At 39.3% G+C, this 25,068-nt stretch overlaps 1 protein-coding gene across 1 annotated transcript; it reads left to right on the forward strand.

Annotated features, from left to right (window-relative positions):
• The first annotated feature begins 762 nt into the window (after window positions 1-762).
• Window positions 763-23,861, forward strand: LOC139732212 (transcription initiation factor IIB-like). The gene is made up of 10 exons (XM_071643090.1): window positions 763-798; window positions 2,236-2,309; window positions 2,828-2,956; window positions 4,832-5,018; window positions 7,532-7,618; window positions 9,823-9,952; window positions 14,106-14,215; window positions 14,819-14,913; window positions 18,003-18,079; window positions 19,390-23,861. The coding sequence occupies exons 2-10, from the start codon at window positions 2,293-2,295 to the stop codon at window positions 19,521-19,523; spliced, it is 966 nt and encodes a 321-aa protein (XP_071499191.1). The 5' UTR covers window positions 763-798; window positions 2,236-2,292; the 3' UTR covers window positions 19,524-23,861.
• The last annotated feature ends 1,207 nt before the right edge of the window (window positions 23,862-25,068 follow it).

Here is a 25,068-nt window from a genome sequence, read left to right on the forward strand (position 1 = left end):
GTTACTTTTTCAGCTAGGCTAGCCTAGCTGGAAAAATATGGGTCTTTAAAGGCGTCTGGCGGCTACCCCCCACCACTTAAAACGTCTGGCAATGGTCATTCATTTATCCTGGAAGTGTAAAGAACAAGTTCCAGTGGGTTTCATGAGGTTACTTTTTCAGCTAGGCTAGCCTAGCTGGAAAAATTTGGGTCTTTAAGGGCGTCTGGCGGCTACCCCCCACCACTTAAAACGTCTGGCAATGGTCATTCATTTATCCTGTAAGTGTAACGAACAAGTTCCAGTGGTTTTCATGAGGTTACTTTTTCAGCTAGGCTAGCCTAGCTGGAGTTGGGCCTTTAAGAGCGTCTGGCGGCTACCCCCCACCACTTAAAACGTCTGGCAATGGTCATTCATTTATCCTGTAAGTGTAACGAACAAGTTCCAGTTGTTTTCATGGGGTTACTTTTCCAGCTAGGCTAGCCTAATTTTGGGGGGTTCTTTTTGTGGCCCTCCTGGCCACACCCACCACCGATGACCAGCCAGACGTGCATTTCCATACTCAGGGGCATATGTACTAAATTGCTATACACATAAAAATTGGTAACCTTTTCAGCTAGGCTAACCCCCGCTGGCTATATTCGCATATGCGCGGTAAGTGACGCGGCGGCATTCAGTAACGATCATGCATTGACCGTGGATGACGTACACGCACATACATGTACATTGCACAAAAAGCACACAAAAGCGGATAATACAGTGTCAGTGATTTGAAGGAAGCGGCAAGAGTGAGTCAACGAATTGTTGTGCTGTACCAGTATCGTGAGTGTGCGAAGAATGAAATAAAATTTAGTTTAGATTTCTTTCGATTGATGATTAGGATTACTATCTTTTTTATTTACTATATGTAGTAATGTTACGTCATCCTAAACATTTGTAGATTAGCCACGAAATGACATAAAATCATAAGGCCTGTTGACGGCTCGCCGTATTCGATTGTTTAGTCCCATATCTTAAACTATGTGTTAGTACAACTGCTATGAAATCACTTGTTACTGACTTCCGAAAGATCCGTCTGTCCGGAGGAGTTTTGACGGCTCTCCTCCATATAGGAGGGAATTCTGTGAAGCCAGACGCAGTCTCCGCGGAACATATCCCCGACGACCACATACAGCTTACAGGTCGATCTTTCGGTCAACTGTAAACTTCACTTTATTGTGTCAGAATTTTATTTCCAGTCTAATTTGGGAGACCCAAGATTCATATTTAGTAATTTACAAAGGAATTCATAGATCTAGATGTTTTTTTTCTTGTACCGTTAGTGCACCAGTTTTCGACAGGACCCAGATTTCGACACCCAGCAGATAATTCTTATTGAATTTTATACTCAATACAAACGTCTGACTTCAACAATCAACCAAGTTATCAATCACATTTCTAGTCTTACATAAACACCGTTTGTCACCTGTCATCATAATCCGACGGTAGAATATTTAGGAGAAAGCAACACAGTGTCAGCAGAAATGTTGATGCCAGCCATTTTTAGGGGTTCAAAACAATATGACGCATTTTGTATACATCGCCGTAAAATGAAATTCACCCATGCCATGCCGGTTATCTTACTTTAGACTTGTAGTATCAGTTTGTTTGCCAAATCCTGATGTTTGATTTCATAATCGTCTTTAGTAATTTCATGGTTGAATTCGTGATAAATGAGCAAACATGTAGAAAGAGTTGGCTTTGAGAATGTGGCACCAGATTTCGACATTCCCATATTAAGACACGTTTATAGAGGAAACAACAAGTTCTTGCGCTGGTATGATTGCTAGTTTGCGTCCACAATGCAGTGAACGCGTACTGTAAGCGCCATGTGATTTATGTGTGATGCGTGCTGTGAGTGTGTCGAAAAATGATGCTGGGTGTCGAAATCTGATGCCAGTGACGGCGTGAGGGAAATTACTTAAAATTGAACACGAGTGCATTCAAATGGGAATTTGTTCAAGGCATATTATTATTGGCCTAAGTAGTAGCTCAACTTCATATCGAAATTCCGAGGTAAACGGTGCAGTATTGATGGTAAACAAGGAAATGTACTAAAGTGTCGAAAACCGGTACCCTAACTGTACATTAGTGTGCTAAAAAATTGAATAATTCAACAAAATGACAGATCCCTGTTTGGTACCCAGGGTACCAAAAACTGCATCATAGCATACGGTGTGTCATTTGCTAATAACATTTAACGTATTTGTATCTATACAGTTACAGGTATCTAAAATCAACAGAACTTGCACCACTCACTAGACTAGTGTCCTAAAAATGGCAAGCACAAGCAGGTAAGAAACTTACAAATGTACTTTTTCTGCTTTTCACAAGGTCACAGTGTACTTTTTCCATCAATACCTGTTAAAATATTGATTCTTCTTTAAATGGAAAATGATAGTGAAATTCTAGGTCAGTATTCAAGGTACAAAAGTACTAATACGTTGGATTGATGTCAATTCATCTTTGACAAAATGATTGTTTTATCTTCTTTCATATTGAGAAAAAAAAACGCAGAGGACTTACAACTGTAATGACTAATGCCACGTCATCACCAGTCTTGTGGCCCTTGATACCCTATCCAGAGGCGGATCCAGCAAGGAGGACCGCACCGGGTGCACGCCCCCCCCCCCCCCCCCCCTTTATTTTTTGATGAAAAAACACCCCCCTTTATTTTTTGATGAAACAAAAGAAATAAAAAGAAAAAAATTGGAAGGGATGCGTGTGCCCCCCTTTAATTTGTAAACCTGCCCCCTCTTTACGGAATTCCTGGATCTGCCCCTGACCCTATCCACTGCTCTCTCATGCACAGAGGAATGTCTTCAGCCTCGGCTCCCATGCATCGGGTATGCTGCCCCTCCCACCCCATGGCCAACCTGATCGAGGACTCGCATGCAGGTGATCTCATCTGCCCTGAGTGTGGCCTTGTTGTAGCTGACAGGTAAGCCGTCTCTTCTGAAGATACGTCCTGTATGATCCTTTGCGATGTGATTCAAAAAGATTGCATTTCAACTGAAAGAGCACCTGCAAAACTTGTCCAGAATTTCATTCCCACTCACTGGATGTAAAATAGAATGATGAAACAGATACCTGGTAATTGAATATGAGCACAAATTTTTTCACATGTCCTTTTGACATACCACAGTTTGCTGATTTTGTAGCTGAAATAAGGAGAGTTTAAAAAATGTTGGCAAATGCAGACCATTTAAGGCCATGTACATGTTTGGAAAACTGCAGAAAATGTTTTATGTGACTATTTTATGGTTTGTCGCATATATACAAAAGCGAGCTGATATCATGAAGTATTCATAATGACTAAAAATACTTCTGAGGATTGCTGTTTAGAAATAGATGAATCATATGCTATTGACTTAAACAGAACTCGTAGATAATTGGGAACCACTTCAGCTGGGTAAGATTTTTGTAGAGTACTAGTAGTCTTTTTGCATACGATTTGCAACAGTCACGTAAAATCAAATATCCCATTCCTCTAAGAATATTTGCATTGAGTCTTGATTCCACATTATGTGTTCAATAAAAAAGCCAACTGACCCTTAGCATGCTTTCCTAGCTGATTGGCTGAGATGCCAGGAAACTAGCTGTCAATGCATGGAGATTACCTGATCCCCTTTGTAAGGCAATGCAAACAGTGATCTCTTTGTAGATGCAGTGAGTTGGTGTGCAATATGCTTAGAAATGCAGTGATGCCTGTCAGCTGCTCCATGTATACAATGTTATCATTATGAAATATATGAGGCTTGATGCCATACCTTTGGTACGAAACAGGTAAGTCATGATTCTGTGAATAATAATATTCATAATGATGATATCAACTTTTATGACACAATCATGCAACATTGTGTGATGCTTTAGTTAGCTACAACAATGCTACACACTGGCACTGGTTTGATGCTCCCTGACCAGTGAAAATCACTGTCAGACCAGTAACTTTTTCAGGAATGGACCAGAGAAAAATGGAAAAAGTGGGTATCTACTGGTCTGACAGGCAGGTCAGACCAGTAGAAAAATGGGTTAGTGTGCAGCCCTGGCTACAACATGGCATACTAGTACACAACATCTTAAAGGGACTGGACTGCCTTGTATTACATTTTAACTCTTTGTGTGCCACGTTCGCACGTCCAACTCAGTTGACAGCATATTCTGCTCAAAAGCACAAACCTGCCCAAACCAATAGATAAATCGCCAAATGCCTCAGTACAATGAAATTGTCTTTCGCGATTCTATTCCTGTCGCATGTATCTTGCATTTTATTTGGTGATTGACTATCCAGGGGTGTTTCCTAACTGGATTTGCAAGTAAATTCTTAGTCTTTGTCACTGTTTCGTGTGCAAAAGTCATGTCTCTACAATAATTTATACTGGTTATTTGAAAGAAAAGCAATCATAGATTTGCCATACAATGAGCATCAAAGCAAAACTTGGCATTTTCTTTGCGACTTTGCTCCTTACATGTCCCGGGCACCAAAATTCCATAAAAGTTACATAGATTTCAAGAACAAAACATATTCCCAAAGCATAACCATGTTGCAGTCTCAGAATAATGTGGCACACAGGGGGTTTACACCATGGCACATAAAGAGTTGAGGGGTTTTATATAAGTGTGGCGTACAATTGTAGGTGTATACAATGAGGTGTATTTTGTTCTTTGACAAAGCTATTCATAACATGTCATGGTAACATGTGACAATGTCAGAGTCAATGCAGTTACATGTACCTGTCAACAGCATGATTGGTCATTGATATGTTCGGCAATCATACAAATTCCCATCTACAACACCCCTCCCCCTTTCTCCCAGGGTCATTGATGTGGGATCAGAGTGGAGGACATTCAGTAATGACAAGGCCACCAGTGATCCATCTAGGGTAGGAGCAGCGGAGAACCCCCTCTTGGATGGTGAGGACCTCTCCACCATCATTGGAGGACCCCTGGGCTCTGCCAGCTTCAACGAGGACGGGACCAAGAAGTACCGCTCAAAGTCCAATGTAAGTGAAGACCTAGGGTGAGGCTCATGAGGAGATGCTCGGGATATAATGTAATAAAAGTATCCTGCCTTGGTACGTCACTGGTAGGAAGGTCCTGAATGTGAAGGAGAAGGAAGCCCAAATGTATTTTTGAATTGAGGGGATGCAGCAATATTATATGTACATTGTAGATAATTCAATGTATTTTCACTTTCCTACCACAATGAAAGAGTGCTTGATTATACCTCTTTTAGAAAGCAAGGGAAAATGATATTACCCTGATCATGTGTCAGTAACAAATCTAGGGAATGTGTACTTTTCGTGAAAATGAAATTTAGTTGAGTTCTCCTTGTATTTTCTGTATTGTTGATGCATGGCGTCATAAAGTGTTAAAGTCCTATCATCCAGCAATGGCTGCACCAAAACTCTAAAAATTCAAAACTTTTTAAATACTGTCCAGATTTCATCAAATTCGTTGATATGTTCTACCAACATTGCTGCAGTTACTCAATCCACACATATATTTGGGTTTCCTTCTACTTTAAAGGGTTAAAGTTGGTATTAGAATGACAGAAATAAACAAGTACAACTTTAATGGCAGTGATTTAAAAAAAAAATACATATAGTGGCTGAAATATGCCCTCCTATTTGAAAATAACAAACAAGTATGAAACAAATGAGTCTAAGAGCCAGTGTTATGTTTTTTTGTATCCAAAGTTGCTAGCAGTATGATAAGGTATCTCATTCATATCTCACTAAATCCAATGGTCTTTTCAAAAAGTAGCAAACTTTTGTGACTTTTAAAAAGATTTTTTGAAATTGGCTCATTTGCGTGTTGTAGCAAAATCAGCCCGTCCTCAACGGGTTAAAATTGTAATGTTTAGGACTAAAAAGTGGCTTGAAAAGATGTTATAAAAATATAGTGATACAGTTGACGCCAGTGGTGATAGCTCTTAAAGGTGCATAGTTCCGGTAGTAAAGAGGGCGCTGTTAATGATACTGCCGATCACCGTTAGCATTGATACGAAGATTACCGAAGTTGAGCTGTCATCAAGAGTAAAGTGCGTAGGTGTTGCTAAGTAACGTTGCCTTTATTGTCTTCTCTGTGCATCACGCAGTCTGTAGTAATGCCAAGGTGCATGCATATGTGCTCGTTATTATGACATCACAAAAGAAGTTTGCTAAAGCTGTCATCCCCCTCAGCCAAATCATGAGCCGAACTGTGATTTGACCACTGACTACAGTGAATCAGACTTCTTCGGACTCGGGGAAGTGGGCCACAGCGTAAGCACTATTGAAAGAGGATTCAATAGCGTAGGTCTCTATAGGAAACTTGCCCCCCCCCCTCCAGATCTCGGTCGTCGACCACGCGATCGCGACGAAAATTGGCACACATATTGCCTATGATGTAATCTAAAGTACCATGAAGTTAAATAAAAAAAAAAAAAAAAATCATCATTCATGCTAAATTATGCTAATTTATGCGTGAGAATGCATGAAATCAGATAATTTGGTATAAATCACTAAATAAAGCTCAAAATGGGCACATTTTTTGTGTAAATATTCTTTTTAGTGTCCTTAGCAAATATAAGAGAAAAAAATTGTGCCATCACAAAAAATTTCTTAAGAATTTTATTGTTTTTTGAATTTCTTATGTATTTCTTTGTTTTTTCGACTGCATGTTTTTCATTGTTTTTCGATGAAACTTGTCCGCGACATTGTTCCGAACAAGAAAATATGTTATTAATTGATTTTAAGCAATAAAACCCCCAAATAATCATGCTTTTATGAAATTTGCCTGTAAGCACAGTTTGCATTGAAATTGTACACAAATTCACGTTTTTGAGCAATTTTTGGTCTGACATGCAGGTACATATTTATGCGCAACTGCGGAACCGCGCGCCCGGGCGTCGCAAATTTGGTGTCAAAAGATGCGGGAGACTCAAAAGAAAAAAGTCATGAAACGTCGCGGCGATAGCTTTTCGCGTTGGCGATACATCGCGCGGAACGTCGAGGGGGGGGGGCCTCGGAGGCCCCCCCCCCCGGCCTAGTTAGGGTTAATACATGTGGTTCCGTAGGTGAGAATTGCACATTTTCATTATCACAATTAAAAGTAAAACATAGTTTCCATATGACTGAAGAAACTCTAGATTTTGCTCTAAAATTGAGACTTATGAATAAGCAATGTGTATGATAAGCCTTTGATAACACAATTTTTGTTGGGTAACAATGAAGATATGTAAAGATATTACCTAGAAAGATATGCTGAAATGATGCCGGAATGATGTTTTAAAATCAATTATGTCAGTTATGATATAAAAGTTGGGTGCATTGACTTTTATTATTTCACACTTTCAATCTCAAAATACTACAGAGTGACTCATTCTAGCAAATTACATCAGCCAGACAAGTTTCATAGTAAAACCTTTTTATATATTGCAAGCAAATTCTAAGTGGTGGAAGATGAATTTTGAGCCCTTCTGAGAGCAATGCTTTAGCTTTAATGTTGACTTTTCATACTGCTTTTATCACAGATGAGCTCAACAAACAGGACTCTCATCAATGCTTTCCGAGAGATTCAAAATATGGCTGACAGGATCAATCTACCCAAGACCATTGTTGTAAGTTTCAATATGCTGTAGTGCAGTGTAACTGGTGTCTTCCCTCTCTTGTGTTGACCTATGTATGATGGAGTGGTCATGCACTGGTCAGACGTGGTTGGTAGATTGTGCTTTCAACCCGAAGGTTTAGAATTCAAGCCCTGCTGTGGCACTTGTGTCCCTGAGCTGGATGTTTCTACTTGGAACACTTCCCTCTAGCTAAGTGTATTTATGGATTAGTGATACTGAGCTGAAAATCCCTGGGGGTTGTATGTATGGGAGCTCTAGAGAGGTAGCATGGCTGGCATGCACCCAAGGAGTGGGGTGAATGCACTCTAGATGCAGGATTTTATTCCAGTCACAAGAGTAATGGTATGTTTGCAGGCATTTTGACCAGGACACCATGCTGTTTGAAGTAACAGTTTTTATTATGCCTCTGCTGCTAAGTGTAGGTAGAAGCATTATGTTTTCCTGTTTTCCATCCATCCATACTTGATTTTGTGGACAGCATAGCTTAAAAACCATTTAACCCTGATCAGGCGGGGCTTTTTTGGCCATACTAAAACCGGAGGGGGCGCACCCCCCCCCCCCCCCCCACCCCCCCGAGATCTTGGCCATCGGTGGCAATCGCGATGAAATTTGGCATGCATGTGACACCCACGTCATACAAAGTTGTGCTTATCAATTTTTCTGGTGCTCATGCTCAAGGTTAAAGGATAGAGGATAAGGTCAAATCCTTAAAATTTCATAATTTCCCCCACATCTCTGTAATGCCTCATGATATTTTCATGAAACTTACATACATGTATTACCAGATAAAGATTCTCTAGGGAAAGTTTTGGGCCATAGGGTCAAAGGTTAAATATGCAGTGAAAATGCCTAAGTTTCTTTTTTTTCTCCATATCTCGGAAATGGCTCAAAGTATTTTCATGGAGCTTAGTTCATTATGCATGTACTGCATGACAATGATTTTCTGTGGAATTTTTGGATTATGAGGTCAAAGGTCAAGGGTCAAAGATCAGGTTAAAATGCTACCCAAGTTCTACTATGTAATGGTGAAATTATACTATTATCTCTATACCTTGGAGATTTCTTGGAGTATACACATAATTAAATTAGGCACTGTACTTGCAATACTGCACCACAATGTTTCTGTAGGGAAAGATTTGGATCATGTGGTCGCAGGTTAAGTGAAAATGTTAGCATGTTGCAATTTTTACTATATTTTGAAAATAGTTCAAAGTATTCCGAAAATTGGATATTACCAGTGAGTAATTTGGGAAAAAAGTTGTGGGCCACAGGGTCAAAGGGCAAGGGTCAAAGTTCAAGTACAAATGTCTAAATTTCCGAATACTTGCTCTGTGATACAATAGCTACATTGTATTCATATGAAACCTGGTTCAAGGAATGTAAACATTCAACACATGTGCGGTTGTGCCAAACTTTCGAACATGTCGGGTAAATTTTTTTGCCAGTTGTGTGAACTACCATCTTGCATTGTAAAGATGTACTATGAACCTATTGGGAGAACCATGTGATATGACGGAGGCAGATTAGTTACCGTAGTGACATTTCTGGTTTTCAACTCCAGCATTTTCAACTCTTATTAGCATCATTGTGGTCATTGCCAGTAAGTGATTTTGTGTCTATGCAGTGCTGATTAGCAGTGGTGACATGACACCATGGTGTTCTGGTTTTTGAGCCTGACTGTAGATTTGAGAGCTCTTGCTTCAAATCTTTTTAATACTTTGCACATTTGTCTCCCAGCAAGACAGTTTATAACGATATCTTCTCTCTACCAAAGGGGGCGATGGATGCCTGTCAGGATATAAAGTAATTCTAAGTGTATGTGTTTGCCAAAGTATTACAGTTGGCACCCTTCTCTGATATTTCATGTTTCAAGTTTAAAGTTGCAAATTTTAAGTTTCTTTTAAGTTACGTTTGAAGTGTAGGTGAGTCTTTAAATGAACTTTGTATACTTAATGCAGTGCTCGACACTAACTCTTTTATCTTGTGACCCATCCAGGCCACTAAGACCTTAAAATCTGAAATCTTGGTGGCCTCCAGAAGAACTGTATTGGCTAGAGAGAAAAGGAAACATAACAATTTACTTTAAATCTATGTGTCTATGAGTCTATGTGTTGATGCAGATGTTGAGGTGCTTTCTGTTGTCTTCTCCCCTAAATTCATGTGTTTTGACTATAACAATTTCTTCCATTCCACAGGATAGAGCCTCTGCCCTGTTCAAACAAGTAAATGATCAGAGAACCCTCAGAGGGAGGAGTAATGATGCTATTGCAGCGTCTAGTCTTTATATTGCATGCAGACAAGAAGGGGTGCCGCGTACATTTAAAGGTAAATTATTATTGCATAACTTACATTGATTTGTGAAGTCTTTGTAGTCAAGGAGCATGTATGGCTATTTTGTAGTCTGTGTATCACAGCTTATACTGTAAAACTAGAAATGTTCGCAAGCATTTTGATTTTGCAGATTTTGCGAGAGCCAAGAATTGCAGAATTAAAATGCACACAAAAATTCTTGCCTAAACTATATGCATTAAATGTACTCTAGTTTTTCCTGAATTTTGATTTGCATGCGAAGAGTATGTGCAAATTCTTAATTTATAAACCAAATTGTGATTTTTGCTCATGAAATAGGTTTGTTTTTCCACTGTGCATTGGAATGGTTTCAGATCTGTAGAGATTTGCAACCCTCAAGCATGTGTCTTCCTATCTGTTTCACCTTTCTCCATCTCCCCCCTCTCTTTCTCACACACTCTCTCTCACTCTCTGCTACTGATCTCTCTACTACTTATACTGACACTCTCTATACCCACTTCTTCAATTTCATTCTTTCAATAGTCAAATTTAGGGAGAAACAAAATTGTAACTCTATCTGAAAATTTCCACAACATAACCCAAAATTGGCCAAGTAGACCCCAAGTGCATAATGTTAGCATGTGGATTGCTCAGGCCTTCTGGAAAATCATGTCTTGCATTTTTTTTTTCTGTGGGTGTATTGATGCAGGGTCATATGAACTATTTCATACCTCTATCTTCTTGTACGAAGTCAAATATTTGAATCAGGTGTGGTCAGAACTATCATCCTCTTATATGATATATGAAATTAGAAATTAAAAAAAAAAGAGATTGGTAAGCAAATTAGCACAAAGGGAAAAATGTTAATTTACAGAAGTGGATCTGTTTAGCTCTAGCTTTTATGGTTAGCACCATTGAACATGATGGGAAACAGGAATCAGCCATTGGTAACAATGTATCTTTCATTGAAGTGTGTGGTTCACATGTAGTTCATGTCTCTGTCAGTGCTTCAAGAGATAAAACTGTTGTGTTTAGATTAGCTGTTGGTCTAATTCATCTCTTGAGTATATCTTGTAGTTGATTTCTGTCTCCATTTATGTGACTTCTGATCTGAAACTTGTCACCGGAAGCTGTGGCCGTCATGTGCTGTAGAACTGCTGCAGAACATAAGTCAGAAGCATCCGTCGGCTAGGATCCATCTCCAAAATTATAGACAGATGGATTACCTAGGATCCGTCCTCAAAATTTAGAGATGGATGGATTACTGACTACAGATGTCGCTATTGCTTTTGATGGTTCAGAGAAGGGAGTGGTTGTGCTTTACAGTGTGGATTACCAAAATCTGTGGTCCACTCTTGGATTGCATGTATACGGTGTCATAGCCATCTGCTCTCTAGTTACCTCCGCCAAGGGGGGAGGTTATGTTTCCGTTACCGTTGGTTTGTCTGTTAGTTTGTTCATTGTTAGTTCGTTCGTTAGTTAGTTCGTTCATTTGTCCGTGTGCAAAATAACTCAAAAAGTAGTTAACGGATTGGGATGAAACTTGCAGGAAAGGTTGAGAATGACACAAGTAACAAACAATTAACTTTTGGTAGTGATCAGAGAATTTTGGGGGAATTTATGAAGGATTTTTGATATTTTGGCAGGTAGGGTCAATGAACTTGGGAGTTCAGGCTGCGCGTATTTGGGGTTTGCATGGGCGCACTAAAGCGCGTGCTCATAGTTTCTGCTAGGGCGAGGCGCGCTGTGCAGCTGAGGGTTTATGACTTAACAAAGGCTTCTATATTTGGGAAATCAGGCGGCTTTCAGCACACAATGCTATAAGTACGTGTGGGTGGAAATCACTGATCTCTGTGGAAGAACAAGATCAGTGCGGGTGGAAATGGGCTGCATGCTTGGCGGAGGTCTGCGCTCTCAGAGTGCTTCTCTAGTTATACCCCCGCCAAACGAAGTTTGAAGGGGGTATATAGGAATCAGCGGACGGGCGGTCGGTCGGGCGGTCGGGCGGTCGGTCGGGCGGGCGGTCGGTCCGTTGCAAATCTTGCGTCGCGAACTACTTCCTCAGTTTTCAACCGATTCCCATAAAACTTGGCACAGATGTGTGCCTTGGGTTGTAGATGTGCAAGACGTATTTTTTGACCGTACCCAAAAGTACGTTGCCATGGTAACGGCATATTATGGGTAAAAATGGGTACAAATGTTGCGTCGCGAACTCCTCCCACAGTTTTTGATCAATTTTTATGAAATTAGGTACAGATGTTCCTCTGAATATGTTAATGTGCAAGACACATATTTCCGCAGTGGCAAAAAGTGCGTTGCCATGGTAACGGCATGTTATTGGTAAAATATAGGGCAAAATGCTTCATGGCAAAACTGCTTCATCAGTGTTCTTCCAATTCTCATGGAATTCATATTGAATGTTTGTCTTAGGATATAGGTCAGCATGACACATTTCTTGACAGTGACAAAAAGTATGTTGCCATGGTAACAGCTCACATATTATGAGCCAAAATGATGGAAAATTTTGTGTTGCAAACTACTTCCTCAGTTTTTGCCCAATTTCCATGAAACTTGGTACAGATGTGTGCCTTTGGTTGTAGATGTGCAAGACGCATTTTTCGACAGTACCAGAAAGTACGTTGCCATGGTAACGGCATATTAATGGCAGAAGATCAAGGAAAGATCTTGCGGATTTAACTACTTCCTCAGTTTTTTGACCAAAGCTTATGAAATGTTGTTTTGACCAAAGCTTATGAAATGTTGTTTGGTGGGGGTATAACTAGTCGCTGTAGCGACATTTCTAGTTCTTGTCTGTATTCATTGTCAACAGCTTTACTGACTCATTTACTAAATATGTGATAGTTATGACTTTCTTAATTTGGTAATAAATGCAATACAGTGGCTGTTGACCCTTGATCCAACCACCAAACCATATGTACATTACCCTTGACCTACCCCTTCCTCCCCCCCCCCCCCGAAAAAAAGGTTTGCAGCCTCTGCAGTACATTGCGATATACAAATGATGCACAGGATAGAGTGCGTTAGTGGAGGCGTATAGTGCACTCGAGGGTATTTACAATTGTGAAACATGCACTCGGCTTCGCCTCGTGCATGTTGCACTACATTGTAAATACCCAAGAGTGAGCTACGCCTCCACTAACGCCACGAAATAATCCTGTGCATCATTTGTTTTATAAAATGGGTCGAAAATTCGAAAACTAACAGCATTTTTCAGTGTTTTTCACGTACCTCTGTGGGTCAAGACGTCCGAAGATGTTCATCCCAAACATTTACGCACGTCGCACTCGGAAATCCCGCACATACAGTATAAGTATGATGGGGGGTTGGGTTTCCGGACACTTAAGTTCCCGCATGAAAACGTACTTATGTTACATAGAATATGCACCCTTTACCTTAAAGACTTGATATAGACTCCTCATATAGGCCTACTAGACAACATACTCTGAAAACAGCGTGAGAATTAACCTGCTAAATCGCTGGATTTGCCCTTCAAAGTGACTCCATGTACGTGTCTGGTCCCACAATGCTTGGTCTACTGTACTGTACAAAGTGTACGTATATAAGAGTATACGTACGCCACACATGTTATGCACAGGGGAAGAAAGGCCGGCCGGCCGGCAGCCCGAACTAGAAGTTGTTTACAGGATTGACAGCGCGTACTGTATGTATTCATGCAATTCAAAGGAGCCGCCGCGCGCACAGACGATCGACAATAGGATTTAACCACGGTGGATTTAACACGCAGTGCGATGGGACTAGAATAACCAAAGCACACGTGACTCATTTTAGCGCTTCCTATTGGCTACATTCTTGAACCCATTTTATAATACTATATATCACATTGCATTATTATAAAATATATTACATTGCATTATGATACAATACAATTCACTACTCTACACTTTGCTTCAAGACAATACAGTACTGACCTAATTTTCTTCAAAGAATGAAGAATGAGGATAAAGTAGTTTTTCAAGTTGATGATATGCTTTGTTTCACATCCTGTTGGGGTGTGGGATTGTATTTTAAGACAATGGTCATCTTGCCAGCAAAATATTTTGCTCATACATTTCTAGAATTCTGAAGGATAAACTACTTAATATGCCTTGTCTTATTTACATCACCTTGCCTGCCTTGAATCATGTGATTTCTTTCTGTTTGCCTGCAGAGATCTGCGCCGTGTCCAAGGTGAACAAGCGAGAGATTGGCCGCTGCTTCAAGCTGATCTTGAAGGCACTTGAGACAAATGTTGTGCTGATTACCACCGGAGATTTCATGGTAGGCCTTGATTAGCCCTCTGCGAGAGTGCCCGGAAACGAGGGATTTGTTGTGAACTTTTGTGCTAAAAAAATGATTTGTGCTGAACCATGCAAGAGCAGTGTTTCTTCTTCTGTTATTCAGGGTATTGTGCAAGTCCTTGAGTGCACACACATGCTATCAGTGTCAAAAGACAGTGTAAGACTGTAAGAGTATGCATAATGTGTGTGTGTGTCCATTAATGAAACAAATATTGATACTATAACTGTAATGTAATGGTTGACTGCTCATTATGTTATTGTCAAGGTTCCCACGGAATGCTTTTCCCCATTTAAATCTACTCAAGCAATAAGTTCCATGAATTCTATTTCCAAACAAGTGAGCAGTGGTGTGTCAATGCTAATATTTCACTGCATTAATTTGCACGTTTGACGAGGCACCTTCAAAACAGCACCTCCCAAGAACAGGAATGCTGGTAAATGCTATGCTTTAGCAGAGCCACCTCAAAAAAAAAAAAAATGGTGTCCTTTTTCTTGTCCTGTAAAGCTCTTGGTCGTGTACTGCTTATCAGTATTTAGTATATTTTCATTCTTTATTTGTATTATGTTCTCTCTTCCTTTCTAGTCCCGCTTCTGCTCCAACTTGAGCCTGCCTTCCCGTGTCCAGCGAGCTGCCACACACATAGCACGAAAGGCTGATGAACTGGACCTGGTATCAGGGTATGTCAATATAACCAGGGAGGTGTTAAGAAAAGGAGAGACAACTATTCGTAATTCATGCAAACACATGTTTTGGTTCAAAGCGTTACAATGGGATGTCTTCCATTCCACTATACGCTTTGAAGTCATGCGCTGCACCGCTCTAATTGCAAGGCGAAGTTCGGAGACGAAGAACGCATTTCACCTTTCGTTGGATTACAAGCTTTATTTCCCCGTAGAATCTTAAATGAAATACTCTAATTGATTAAGAGTAGTTTAGGAAAGAATTCAATTTTATAAACATGTATTTAACATAAACATTGAGCCTTCCTTTTCAAGTAGAGCAATTTCATGGTAGATTCTGTTCAAATAAAGAGTGTTGTCTTGTTTATACCAAAGTTCCATAAAAAGCAACGTTGAAGGTGACATGAATCTCATATGCCACATGAGTAAGCACAACCGAAACCGAGGAAACTTCTTTTCTTTGTACTCCGTGTTCATCGTTTTTCCAATCACAAATTCCTGTATGAGAAATTGAGGATCGCATGCTGTCTGAACCCTGCAGAGTATTATCTACTTTTTCTCTCTCTCTGAGCTCTTCTTATTTTTGTTCTCAATAATTTCACTGTACAGTTGAACCTCTCGTATCCGGACAAGTCGGGACCGGGGCTCATCCGGATAAGGGATTTGGCCGGATACGGGAGACTCAATGCTTTATACATGTACACATACATACACATGTACTGATGTAGCCCATTGTAGTACCACATGTATAGTAATGTGTATACTGCAACCTTTTCATTGTTACACTCACTAACAGACCCCAAAATAGAGGTTCGTGTTTGCAAGAATGAAATCATTTTCTTTTATAAATTCTTGGGATGATTTACCTAAATAATTATTAAGAAATGTATCAAGTATATGTAATTCATGTGTGTTTGTGCAGTAGTTCTCAAGGAGTTGGGAATCCCCCTTTCCTCCCGTAATTATTTTTAAAAAAATCACGGCGAGATTGCGTCCGTATAATAGAGAGTTCCGGATAAAGGGAGGCCGGATAAGAGAGGTTCAACTGTAATAAATTTATAGTGGACATCCACACGTCTCAGTCAATCCCCCTCTCCCTTTCCATCTTTTTACCGTGTTCACCAAGTTCAACTTTTGGCACAGATATGAGAAAAATAGATACAGAATGCATTCCGTTGTATTATACAGACACACGTACCATGACAGTCACCAGTAGAAGTCTAAACTTTCCTGTAGTTGGTTGTAGACACATGAGGGACATAGGCAGAGTGAAATGACTGATTGTTTGGGGGTGGTGGGGGGGGGGGGGGGGGGGGGAGATGGAGGGGTGAGCAGTTTGCTGTCCACTGTAATGCTGATGCAAAGCATAGCAATATATTCAGATTCATTCCTACGTACATTGTATGTTTAGATCACTGTTTGTTTGTCTGTCTGTCTGTCTGTCTATTTGTTTGTTTGTTTGTTTCTATTGGTTCATCAGCTCAGGGGGGCATTTCATGAAGCGTTTTGGTCGGATATTTTTCTGACAAACTGTTACAAGCTACTGAAATCCTTGCATCTGATTGGCTGAGAGCAAGTTTGTCCGACAACTTTGTCGGACAAAATGCTTCATGAAATGCCCCCCAGTATAAGGCACGTAGCAAAAGTGAGTTTTCAAGGAAGCTACGTGTACATGTACCAAACATTATTTCTTCACGTCAGCTCTGATTTTCAGGGGGCTTGAAATGAAGAATTGGTTTAGAAAATGATTACAATTTGGCAGGAAAATTAGTCTACTCTCAAAATCTTAAAGCTTTGGTGTCAGACAAACTTCAGACTTTAAAAAAGTAAGTGATTCATGAACTATTCAAATTTACTGAACTCTTGCTACATTTTACATGTAGCTGTGGAGATGTATCGCTGAAATCACAACAGATATGTAGCATATGTAGGGTTAGATTAAGGTTGACTGTAAATGAAACTGTAGATGTTTCTTTTTTTTTTCAATGCTGATGTTCGACTGAAATTGTAGTTGGTGAATCTACCTAATGCTAGAACAAATACATTTTCTCTGAATGTGTGTGTGTGTGTGTGAGCCACAAGAGTATATATATATATATATTTCTTTTCATTTCATTTCATTCATTTATTTATGCACGGCACATACTTCAGCCCGAAGGCTGTTCTTCCGCAGGTCCGTGCGGATAAAAATACAACAGAGATATACATTTTATACAGAAATGAAAAAAGAAACCAAACAAACAAAAAACAAAACTCATACATAAAAACAAAAAAAAAAAACATATAGAAAAAACACAATAACATGTTGATGAAACTGCTGCACACATTTCGACAGAAACAAACATGTGAGAGAGAGAATGAGGGAGACAGACAGAAAGAGAAACAGAGAGAGAGAGAGAGAGAGAGAGAGGATATATATATGTATATATATATATATATATATATATATATATATAATATAACTCTTACTGTGAAGGACATTTCTTCAAGTACTAGGGTGCATTTCTCTAAAAATTTTCTGTGGCAGATATTACAATCCCAAACATGTTTGAGGCATTTTCTCGCGATAGACAAACACAACCATGTTTTCAAATGTGTTTTGAAATGCTGATTTGAAATGTCATTCAAATGGGGTTTGAAATGCGTTTGAGATTGCCTTTCTTGGAGCTGCCCGTATTTCCTAGCTGGGAAGGTAAACTTCCATGCAGTATACAGCATGGGTTACAACATGGGCCTCAGTTGACCTTTGCTTCCCGGGTAGGACTGCGCAAAGCAGCTGCACAGTGACAATATTTAAATCATGATTCAATGATGGTTAGATAAACGCAGCACCCCGAGAATTGTGTTTCAAACCACATTCGCCAATGCCATTCCACAAACGCGTTTTGCTACGTGATTTTCTTTCTTCTGTTAGATAAATGCATCTTATGATCACTGTTATATTTGCATCTGTGTCTTTACTCTCTATTTTTATACAGATTGGTATGATTATCTTTGAAAAGTTTGTCAAAATCCTCTTCTAGGCCTAATGTTCTTTATTTCTCTGTCTATTTCTTTTGTTGTTTGTTTGTTTTCCTATCAACCAGACGAAGTCCTATCTCAGTGACGGCAGCAGCCATATTTATGGCTTCTCAGGCATCTGATGAAAAACGTTCTCAAAAGGGTAAGGAGTGCGTGTAATTATAGTCATGCAGCCAATTTCTGTTGAAATCTTATGATATACAACCAAATTAGTTTCGGTTTCATTCTCTCAATCAAGTCGTTTGTTTGTTTGTTTGTTTGTTTTTACAAGTATTAAGATATCACACAGAAATCATCTTTTAAGGAAAACAACCTGTCTAACATAAGTTTACCTCAGATATTTATTTTATTGTACCAGTAACAGTGAGTCTATTCTCTTTCTCTTTTTTTCTTATATCCGTTCCTATGCATTCATACCGGCATATGCACCCAATCAATCGCAATTTCAAACCAGGGAGCGTTGTATTGTTGTGTTATTGCATTTTAATCATGAAGTACAGTATGCTTGTGTCCACGATGGCACGTGTTGTACCATAGTCTCATTTCCCCCTTTTTTGTTCTTTTTTTTTTCTTCTTCTTTTTTCCCCTTCCTAAGTTAATTTCATGTCAGTTGACATTGGTTTCTTTGACTTTGTGTACATATTTTTTGAGGGTCCCATACCCTACAAGCTTTGCTTTTTAAGTGGGACCCTCCATTTCCATTCTAATCTTTGTATTAGGTATATACCTTAGAAACGAAATTCTGTTGTTACTCGTGACCACTTGTACGTTTTCTTTGAAATTGTTATAAATTTGTTCTGTAAATGTATTGTATATATTTTTTCTGTTTATTCAATGGAAATGGAAATAAAAATTGAATTGAATTGAAATTGAATTTATCATCTTGGGATAAACTGTCAAAAGAAATTGTCTGCAACAGACAGACAAACATCTGTTGAAGTAAAAAACAAGGAGACAATGCTTTTTTGTGGTGCTATAGTCCAGTAGATTTGAACATGCAGACATGTCACTTAAGCTCACATTGCCCATTACGTGACATTCAGTTAAAAGTACCATCGCATATAAATGTACGTGTACACGGATGATCAACTGTGACTGTGCTAGTTGGTTGCCTTTCAAGGAAAATGGTTGCCATTTCTGTGCTAAATTCAAGGATCTGTGAGGACCATATATGTTGATGTCCGAGGTGTTGTATAAAACAAAAAATGTATGGTCTTTACTTGTGCAATAGAACAAGATTTCACACTCGGTGAAAGATGAGGCACACTATTAAACTCGACTTCACCCTCGTTGAATGGAGCACCTCTATCTTTCACCTTGTGCAAAATCTTGTGCCATTGCACTTGTTACCATTCACTATTTATATACTATCAAACGCATTCATTTTTTATACTTGTATGTGCCTTGATATGCATTTCACTCTGTCCTATTCATGTCCATTTCTTATGACAGAAATCAGTGAAATTGCTGGCGTGGCTGACGTTACGATCCGGCAGTCCTACAAGCTCATCTACCCAAGGGCCCATGACCTGTTTCCATCGGACTTTCAATTTGCCACCAAGCTGGAAGACTTGCCGCCACCTTAAAGTCCTACCACCCAAGATTTTGCTCAAATGTGTCTGTATACCCGGATCAAGTTACCCATCTTGGACTCTATGCCACTCCCCATCAACCCACTGGCGGACCTTTTAGTATCACCACTCTGCTTCATGTGACGTCTGCAAATCGGCCAGAACAGACAATGTCAAAACAGACACTGCATATAGTGACCACCTGTCTAGTGTGACCAGCAACTCTCTACATTTTTTTTTTCATGTTGTCAATATTTCACTGTACATAGCTGACACAGACTCCAACTTCAGCCCTTGCTGCCAATGATTATGGAGTTATTTTCCCTTCCATAAGGGTTTATGATTCTCATGTGGCAGCCTTTCTTGAGGGGTAACCAAATTGTTGATCTACTTAAACAAGATAAAAGCAAATTTATGTTGTTGGTTTTTTTTTGCATGCATGCATTTATTTCTTGAGTATGGCAAGTAGTTTGTATGCACATATGTTTGGTAAGATTCATTTTATGTCACTTATAATCACTAATGATATGCAAGTAAATCAAACCAGTCACCAACCTGTTTACAGTGGCCAACTGTATACAAGGGACACCTTTTTGTTTCACTTAGGCAGTTGCTGTAGTGTTGTTTAGTGGTAGTTTACTTGAGACAGGGAGGTGTTAGAAAAGGAGAGACAACTCCCGCTCTCCTTTGAAGTCATGTGCAGCACTGCCGAGAAGTTATGCGCTTAAGTACAGGTGGAAATCAGGTGCTTTGACAAAAGAGAGCATCAATAATCGGGACTAGCACTCTCACATCTAGAAATACTTTCACCTACTGCATTTCGCTCTCTCTCTTTCAATGTGATGGCAACAATGAATTTGTGTACCTTGAATTGTAGCAGCAAATCAAAATGCAGTGTAAAACTGACAATTTTAACAGCAAATTGTTTAAAAGCACGCGGGTGCACGCTTTAGCGGAGTACTTTATTTGAAAGATCAAAATATCCCAGATTATAGGATAGAAAACTAACATGCGGAAATGTGCGCATTATTGAACAATATTAGGTTTTTAAGATGGCCTAATTTTCATTTCATTTCAATTTGCGCATTACGAAGAAACTAGAAAAACATGTTTATGATATTGAATTCTTTCGTAAACTACTCAATCAATTTGAGTATTTCATTTAAAATTTTACGGGGAAAGAAAGCTTGTAATTCAAGGAAAGGTGAAATGCGTTTTTCGTCTCCGAACTTCGCCTTGCAACTAGAGCGGTGCAGAGCATGACTTCAAAGCTTATAGTGGAATGCTAGACATCCCATTGTAACGCTTTGAACCAAAACATGTGTTTGCATGAATTAGGAAGAGTTGTCTCTCCTTTTCTAACACCTCCCTGCTTGAGGATATACATTTACATGAACCATTCTCCTAAAAGACCATTTTGGGGAATGCATTGATATTATTTGCATGTTTTGTCAAAAAAAATGGTTGCCTTTAACAACCGCAAAGCTTAGCGGAGGCTTACCCTCCCTCGCAACAACTAAGTGAATTCCTGCATAAGAAATTTAATAGAAAGGAACAGGTGAAAGAAATGCTTTAATATGAGGCTGGAGGAAAAGAAATATCCGTGAGTGGCAACACATTACAGAAATGTTCTACTTGTATTCTGATTTTGCTGTCAGTTTGGCATTGATCCCGAGTTGACAAGTTATTGTTATGTCTGTGCCTCTCTTTTCATGCCTTTCTCTACTGGAGATGTGTCCTTCATTTGTGAACTTTCTCTTTTTCCACTATACTTTGCCAGAAGCAAGGATTTGGTGTATTGTTGCACCAATCAGTTTTTAATAGAGTAGTGTAAAGCAAGGAATATTTGTGACATGAAATGTTTGCGACTTTGGAGCCGACTGCCTTTTTTGCTGCATGAAACTTTTTGCAAATTGCCACTTGCATCCAATACATTATAGTGTACACAAGAGCTTTAGCATTCATGCCTCTTGCGAAATTTGCAAAATTAAAATGCATGCAAAAATTTGTCTTGTTTGTTTGTTTACTTGTCTTAAGTTCACCTACATTTCACTCAGTTTCTACCAGTATTTATGTAGAAAATAGAAGTACATGTATGTATACATATTATTTAAGCAGGTGATGAAAACAACCACCTTTCATGTGACAAGCCGTAAACTATTAAATGTGTTCACCAAAAAGCCAATGATGTGTTTTACATACTATGATGTTATGTGCGCTAATTCTGCACTGAAAGTAGAGTTATCTCATTGCAATAGTGTCTTCAAAGCACCAGGAGTTTAGCTTGTGAGAGTTTTAGTATTTATTGTGACATGACTGTGACATTTGTTTCAAGTTTCTACAGGAACATGTTATCATGAAGGTTCTGAGAATATATCCTTTTTAAAGTCTCAAAACAAAAATTGCCTCCCCCCCCCCCACAAAAAAAAAAAACAAACAACCAAACAAGCATCAACCAAAAAACAACAACAACAAACAAGCAAACAAAGAATAGCAATGTGATTGAATCACAATGGATGGTGTTTAGCTGACCCAAATTTCAATGTGATTCTATGAATACAGATATGATGTGACAACACCACCAACATAGCACAGAGTCTGTGGAAACCATTACAATTTGTATTATCAATTGTATGTAGCGTAAGACATTGCAGAGTTGACCTGCAGCCTGAGGTCATATGTGTAATGTTCTGACGCCTAGCACAGGGTATTAAGTGCCCAAGCACTTGATAACTTAACTTGGCAAGATTTCCTATCAGCATTCAGTTGAAGGCCTCCAAACTTGATGTAGTTGTTGATGAGCATGTCCATTCAGGTGTGCTGTTGGCCCCCATCTATAAACAGGAGAACCATGGTAATAAGGATTATAAGGATATAAAAGGGGTATTAGGTAATCTTTATTCATTGACAATATTTTAGTTTCCAGACATTCCTGCCAATCTGTAAAAGAAAGTACTCCACCCTCTGTGCCAATTGGCGAACAAACCACAGAGAGTTAATCCACAACTGCTATTTGTATGACCCCCAATGCGTATCTTGCATTTGCATAGCATGCACAAATTGGCTATGTATGCAGCTACTGCAACAATTTCAACACCAGTTACATGTATGTCCTGAAAAGGGTAGGCCCTTTTCAGGGCCACATACATACCCCAGAAAAAATATGTGGTGCACTGTTAAGCCTTAGTGTCACCTAACATTCTACCATCACAGAAACCTTAAAGATTTCAGTAATACATGTTGCTGTCACAGTTTTGAGCAACTTGTATAGTCTGACAAGGAAGTAAGCACTTACATCAATAGCAATTGCGACATATATACCTTTATTCATCTTTAAATGTTTTCAAGAAACATACATAATAGACACACAGCTGGTTTGATAAAATGCACACTATTATCCATAGAGCATGATCAGGCCTAGATGAGTTTTGTTCTGCTTAGCATGGTCTTGTTACATGTATATCAGAGGTTGTTGACTTGTTATGAAAGTCAGTTATGCATGCATCTACACTATTCTGTGCCAATACATCCTATGCCTGCACATCATGTCGCATGCATAGCATGACGTCTTCACATTGGCTGAAGTAAGTGTTGAGACCGCCCACCATCCAATGTTTGTCAGCCTTTGTATTCCATTGTCTGCCCATCTGCGAAAACTTTCCATGTTTTTGCCATTTCTCATAAATGAAGCTTGTTTGAAATTCAGCAAAACTCCAAGTGAAACACATTAACCCAGGAAGATTCCTGTTTTCAGCAACAAAATGAGCCTCCCCAAAAATAGACTTATGAAAATCTATAGAAATGTAAAAACCTTTACAAATCACACACACAGTTTCTGTGACCTTATTATTCGTCGGATTCATCACCATGTTACTAATTTGATGCATTTTTAATCTCTGCTTTGAATCCTCATAAAATCTTAGTTCAAGACATTTGATTGGCCTCAGTAAGGTAAAAAGTATTGAAGGCTAGGACTTCATCTGAAGTAGAAATCGCTTAACAAAATAGAATATAAAGCAAGACACTACGTCAGAGTTTGTGTCCTCAAAAACAATGATACAACTAAACTGAGACAGCCTTTGTGTGGTTTCCCCCAGGGCTCTGCACCAGTCATTACATGCCTCCACATCCATCAAAATATTTGTAGAGTCAAAGTATTTTTTTTGTGTTTCGTAACAATTTGTGATAAGTGTACTCTTAAGAAATGCGTGTTCATAAATTATAGTGTATGAGGTACATTGTATACGTGTATGTACGATCTGTTTATATGATGACTGTTCACTGAAAATATGACTTTAAAGGATAATTTCACCTTCATAGACATGTGGGTTGAGTGAATGCAGCAATATTAGTTCAACACATCAGTGAAAGTTTTAGGAAAATCGGACTATCCGTTCAAAAGTTATGAAATTTTGAAGTTTCTGCTCAGTCACAGCTGAATGAAAAGACTACTATAGTTTAACATGTCACATGTGTACAACGATATAAAGAAAGAATAAAGAAAATTCAACATGTTTCCATTTCTCTCGCATAACAAAAGAACACTCGACTTCTCCCTTTCAGAAGGCAGGGGGAATGATATTACCCTTAACATACGTCAGTAACAAGTCGAAGAAATGTGCAATTCATTTACACAGTAAAGTTTTGTGAAATTCTCTTTCTATTTTCCTTATATCCTTGTACGCATGTGACATATACACTGTAGTAGTCTTCTCATCCAGCAGTGACTGCGCAGATACTTAAAAATATTCATAACTTTTTAACGGTTTGTCTGATTTTCCTCAAACTTTCACTGATGTGTTCTGCTAATTTTGCTGCATTCTCTCAATCCTTATGTATATGAAGGTGGACTTGTCCTTTAAGCCCCCGTTCCACTATGCCGTTCTCGCTACGATTTGACAATTTTCTCAGGTCGGGAAGGATCGGGTAAAACCTGAGCCGATCTGGACACAGTACGATGTTAGAACGCTCTAAGTACGCTGCAGTTACGACTACCAAGTGCTTGCTACGCTCTTACTACGATGATCGGGAATTAGACATTGCGATCTCTGCCGCTGCCGGTACGCTTTAGAACGATGTAGCTACGCTGTTAGTGCGATGTTGCCGATGTTATCCGATCAATGCACGCTGTATCTACGCTCTGAACGATCTATACGATCTTATCACGCTGTTACCCCGTTCAGAGAGCTGAAAAGTGCCCGATGTGCCCCGATGTACCCCGATTCGACTGTGGGTCAGCAGTCAGTCAACTTATTAGCATGCAGAACCGAAGAAATATACTGTGGACCTCGAAGATTCATTCTTCTTTTTTTACTTTTGATTTTCAAAGTTGTTGTTGCTTCGTTATTCTCACTACTCTTTCTTCATCAGCGAGCCCGTGCTTCTGTGCCTCCAGTGCCCTGGTTATGACCCACCATTTCCCTCTCCTCTCCTCTCCCCTCCTCCCCCCCCCCCCCCTTTGTCCACCTCGGACTTACTACCTTCTTCACTACTATATCTTTCTATCCTCTCATCAATTTTTTCCTTACAAGAGAGCCGCCATGTGTTTGTTAATGTGCGT

Source organism: Diadema antillarum, unplaced genomic scaffold (assembly GCF_040938485.1).
Source record: "Diadema antillarum isolate AM-2024a unplaced genomic scaffold, OU_Dant_1.0 seq00000406_RagTag, whole genome shotgun sequence".
NCBI classification, from domain to species: Eukaryota; Metazoa; Echinodermata; class Echinoidea; order Diadematoida; family Diadematidae; genus Diadema; species Diadema antillarum.

What these genes read in the sequence shown, in the direction of transcription:
- LOC139732212 (XM_071643090.1), top strand. An exon ending in GGCCTTGTTGTAGCTGACAG is followed by an intron (nt 2,957 to 4,831) that starts GTAAGCCGTCTC and finishes CCTTTCTCCCAG; the next exon opens with GGTCATTGATGTGGGATCAG. An exon ending in TTACCACCGGAGATTTCATG is followed by an intron (nt 14,216 to 14,818) that starts GTAGGCCTTGAT and finishes CTTCCTTTCTAG; the next exon opens with TCCCGCTTCTGCTCCAACTT.